At 50.7% G+C, this 4,079-nt stretch overlaps 1 protein-coding gene across 1 annotated transcript in view; it reads left to right on the top strand.

Annotated features, from left to right (window-relative positions):
- The window catches only part of Pttg1ip (pituitary tumor-transforming 1 interacting protein), a 13,779-nt gene that overhangs the window by 5,312 nt on the left and 4,388 nt on the right, over nt 1-4,079 (top strand). Inside the window, exons 4-5 of the mRNA XM_013032894.1 lie at nt 2,339-2,510; nt 3,606-3,652. Coding sequence (XP_012888348.1) covers nt 2,339-2,510; nt 3,606-3,652 — 219 coding nt within the window. The remainder of the gene's footprint in view (nt 1-2,338; nt 2,511-3,605; nt 3,653-4,079) is intronic.

Raw genomic sequence — 4,079 nt, 5'->3', positions numbered from 1 at the left:
TCCTTTCTCGTGGTCTGTGTGGCCTCGTGCTTCTCTGTGGTCCTTTCTCGTGGTCTGGGTGGTCTCCTGCTTCTCTGTGGTCCTTTCTCGTGGTCTGTGTGGCCTCGTGCTTCTTTATGGTCCTTTCTCATGGTCTGTGTGGCCTCCTGCTTTTCTGTGGTCTTTTCTCATGGTGTGGGTGGCCTCGTGCTTCTCTGTGGTCCTTTCTCGTGGTCTGTGTGGCCTCGTGCTTCTTTATGGTCCTTTCTCATGGTCTGTGTGGCCTCCTGCTTCTCTGGTCCTTTCTCATGGTCTGCGTGGTCTCCTGCTTCTCTGTGGTCTTTTTTCATGGTCTGTGTGGCCTCCTGCTTCTCTGGTCCTTTCTCGTGGTCTGTGTGGCCTCCTGCTTCTCTGGTCCTTTCTCGTGGTCTGCGTGGTCTCCTGCTTCTCTGTGGTCCTTTCTCGTGGTCTCTGTGGCCTCCTGCTTCTCTGGTCCTTTCTCATGGTCTGCGTGGTCTCCTGCTTCTCTGTGGTCCTTTCTCATGGTCTGGGTGGTCTCCTGCTTCTCTGTGGTCTTTTCTTGTGGTCTGGGTGGTCTCCTGCTTCTCTGTGGTCATTTCTCGTGGTCTGTGTGGTCTCATGCTTCTCTGTGGTCCTTTCTCGTGGTCTGCGTGGTCTCATGCTTCTCTGTGGTCCTTTCTTGTGGCCTGTGTGGCCACGTGCTTCTCTGTGGTCCTTTCTCGTGGTCTGGGTGGTCTCATGCTTCTCTGTGGTCCTTTCTCGTGGCCTGTGTGGCCTCGTGCTTCTCTGTGGTCCTTTCTCATGGTCTGGATGGCCTGCTTCTCTGTGGTCCTTTCTCGTGGTCTGGGTGGTCTCGTGCTTCTCTGTGGTACTTTCTCGTGGTCTGGGTGGTCTCGTGCTTCTCTGTGGTCCTTTCTCATGGTCTGAGTGGTCTTCTGCTTCTCTGTGGTCCTTTCTCGTGGTCTGCGTGGTCTCAAGCTTCTCTGTGGTCCTTTCTCGTGGTCTGTGTGGTCTCATGCTTCTCTGTGGTCCTTTCTCGTGGTCTGCATGGTCTCATGCTTCTCTGTGGTCCTTTCTCGTGGCCTGTGTGGCCTCGTGCTTCTCTGTGGTCCTTTCTCGTGGTCTGGGTGGTCTCATGCTTCTCTGTGGTCCTTTCTCGTGGCCTGTGTGGCCTCGTGCTTCTCTGTGGTCCTTTCTCATGGTCTGGGTGGCCTGCTTCTCTGTGGTCCTTTCTCGTGGTCTGGGTGGTCTCGTGCTTCTCTGTGGTACTTTCTCGTGGTCTGGGTGGTCTCGTGCTTCTCTGTGTTTCTTTCTCATGGTCTGGGTGGCCTCATGCTTCTCTGTGGTCCTTTCTTGTGGTCTGCGTGGTCTCGTGCTTTTCTGTGGTCCTTTCTTGTGGTCTGGGTGGCCTCATGCTTCTCTGTGGTCCTTGTGGGCTGTGTGGTCTCTTCTCTGTGGTCCTTTCTCGTCGTCTGGGTGGTCTCATGCTTCTCTGTGGTCCTTTCTTGTGGGCTGTATGGCCTTATGTTCTTTGTGTCTAAATTAACTTTCTTTCCCTGGACAATAGGTATAATTTTGTTGACTGGCCAGGGCACGCACTTAACCTCCATTTGCATGAGAGCCACTAAATGCAGATTCATTTGTATGAGAGCTACTAAAGTCAGATACAGAGTATCTTAGTCTCAGTAGACAGTTTGGTCTTTTTCTTCTTTTTGGTTTCTATTAACTTTCTTCAGATGTTTCCTCACAAAGTATCTTTTTCTTTTTTTTTGGTCTGTCATGAGGCCTGGGCGCTGTCCCTCAGCTCTTCAGCTCAAGGCCAATGCTCTACCACTTGAGCCACAGCGCCACTTCTGGTTTTCTGGTGGTTTATTTGAGATAAGAGTCTCACTTTAAACTTTTCCTGCCTGGTCTGGCTTTGAACCACGATCCTCAGATATAAGCCTCCTGAGTAGGATTACAGGTGTGAGACACCAGCACCTGGTGGTCTCACAAAGTTGTTTTTTCTTTTTCAGTCTCAAGTAGCTGCTGGCCTTGAGCAAAAGAAAAAAAGGCTCAGAACCAGTGCCTAAGCCCTAGGACTGGCACACAAAAAGTCACCCTGTCCCTTCAATTCACTGATAATAATCTAGAAATGTTTTAAGGCAAACGGTGGCTGAAGGAAGCCGAGGGCACCCTGGACCCACAGCAGGTGGAGGCGGGACCGCCTTGGGCCCTGTGTTCCAAGATTGTTGGTAGGATGAGAGTAGTGCTCTTGGAGGTGGGTGTGAGCTTGGCATGGTGCTCATGGGGGTAGATGGGATCTGACATGGTACTGACTGCACACATTGGCTTTCAGTGAATTTTGAGGCGCTGATTATCGTCATGTCGGTGCTGGGAGGCTCCATCCTCCTCAGCGTTGTTGTCTGTTGCTGCTGCTGCTGCCGCAAGAAGAAGGGCAGGAAGCCAGACAAGAGCGATGAGCGGGCCATGAGAGAGCAAGAGGAGAGGAGAGTCCGACAGGAGGAGAGGTGCGCGCTCAGTGGTTTCTGTCCAGATCTGGAGAGACGGGAGGTGATGCTAGGCTCATGAGCTTTCTAAAAGTGTCGCCGGACGCCATGTCCACAGGGTTTTCTAGGCTGTGGTTGGAGAGGAAAAGTGTCAGGAACTTTGCAAACTAGGTCTGTTTCCTGTCTTGGATAAAGGAGGATGAGAGCTGACAGTGCCGCCTGCCTAGAGGTCTGTTTGCTATGTTGGGCTGCCCTTACTGCTGCCTGGGTGGCCCAGGCCTTTGATAACCGAGGAGCACTGAGGTTGGGAGGATGCTCTGGGCTCAGTCTCCCTGGTGCTTTACAGAGTTGGGCTGTGCTCCTGGTTCAGAGGATACTATACTTCTCTCCTGAGTGCTGGGCCTGGGAGGAGTCCTCCCCTGGCCGACTGGCACCTGAAGTCAGGTGCTACTAAGTAGATGCTCAGTGCATTTTCCTTCTGTGAAAAGAACTTTTAAAGATGATATTAGGCATTTGACGTTTTTTAAATTTTGAGAGATGAACCTTACTTTGTAGTGTAGGCTGGCCATGGTTTCCTCATCCTTCTGCTTCAGCCTCCTGAGTGCCGGAGTTGCAGATATGTACCATCAAGCCTGAACTAGTTTATTGGAAAGAACAGAATTATTGAGCCAGATGCTGGTGGCTCAAGCCTATAATCCTAGCTACTCAGGAGGCTAAGATCCGAGGATTGTGGTTCCAGGCCATCCCCAGTAGTACAGTTGGTGACACTCTTATCTCCAATAAACTGCTTAAAAAAATGGAAAAGGAGCTATGGCTCAAGTGGTATTGTGCTTGCCTTGCGCAAAAGCAGCTCAGGGACAGTGTCCAGACTCTGAGTTCAAGCCCCAGGACTGACACATACATGTGCACACATACACAAAAATAGAATTAGCCTCAGGAGACTCTCTTTGTTGACACTTTGCTGGTCCTGGGGTGGTGATCTCATGGTCAGGCACACCCCACTTTATTTTGGGAAGCTAGAAGAAAGCCACCAAAGGAAGAAACTGTAAGGACCCCTTCGAGGTGACCTTGCATGCTCTAGTTTGATGCTACTTGATACTGCTTTTTATTTTTTAGGAGAGCAGAGATGAAGTCAAGACATGATGAAATCAGAAAAAAATATGGTAAGAACCAGCGGTTTCTCTTAGATTGGCTGGGAGGTGCCAGCAATGGGACTTTGATCTGTGACTGTTTCTTGGGGCCAGCAGCTGGCCATCACTCAGGGCCCTGAGCCTCTCCCACAGGCCAGCAGCTGGTTCTGACCATCACATTCCCGGGCAATGGGTGAAGTATGCCCGTGCATCACCGCAGAACATTTGTTATTAAATCATTAATATTCCAATTCGACCATAGGGTGACCACAGACATGACTAAACCAAATAGTTCTCCTCTGCTTCACTTTTATGGGCTCAGATTAGGGGATTGGCTCTCTTAGGGGAGTTATGGGAAAATAAAAGAGCACATTCCAGGGCTGGGAAGGTGGCTCAGTGGTAGAGCACTTGCATGCTCAAGGCCCTGGGTTCGATTCCTCAGCACCACATAAGCAAAAAG

This window comes from Dipodomys ordii, unplaced genomic scaffold (genome assembly GCF_000151885.1).
Source record: "Dipodomys ordii isolate 6190 unplaced genomic scaffold, Dord_2.0 Scaffold159, whole genome shotgun sequence".
NCBI lineage: Eukaryota > Metazoa > Chordata > Mammalia > Rodentia > Heteromyidae > Dipodomys > Dipodomys ordii.
This window is presented reverse-complemented; position numbering and strand designations above follow the sequence as displayed.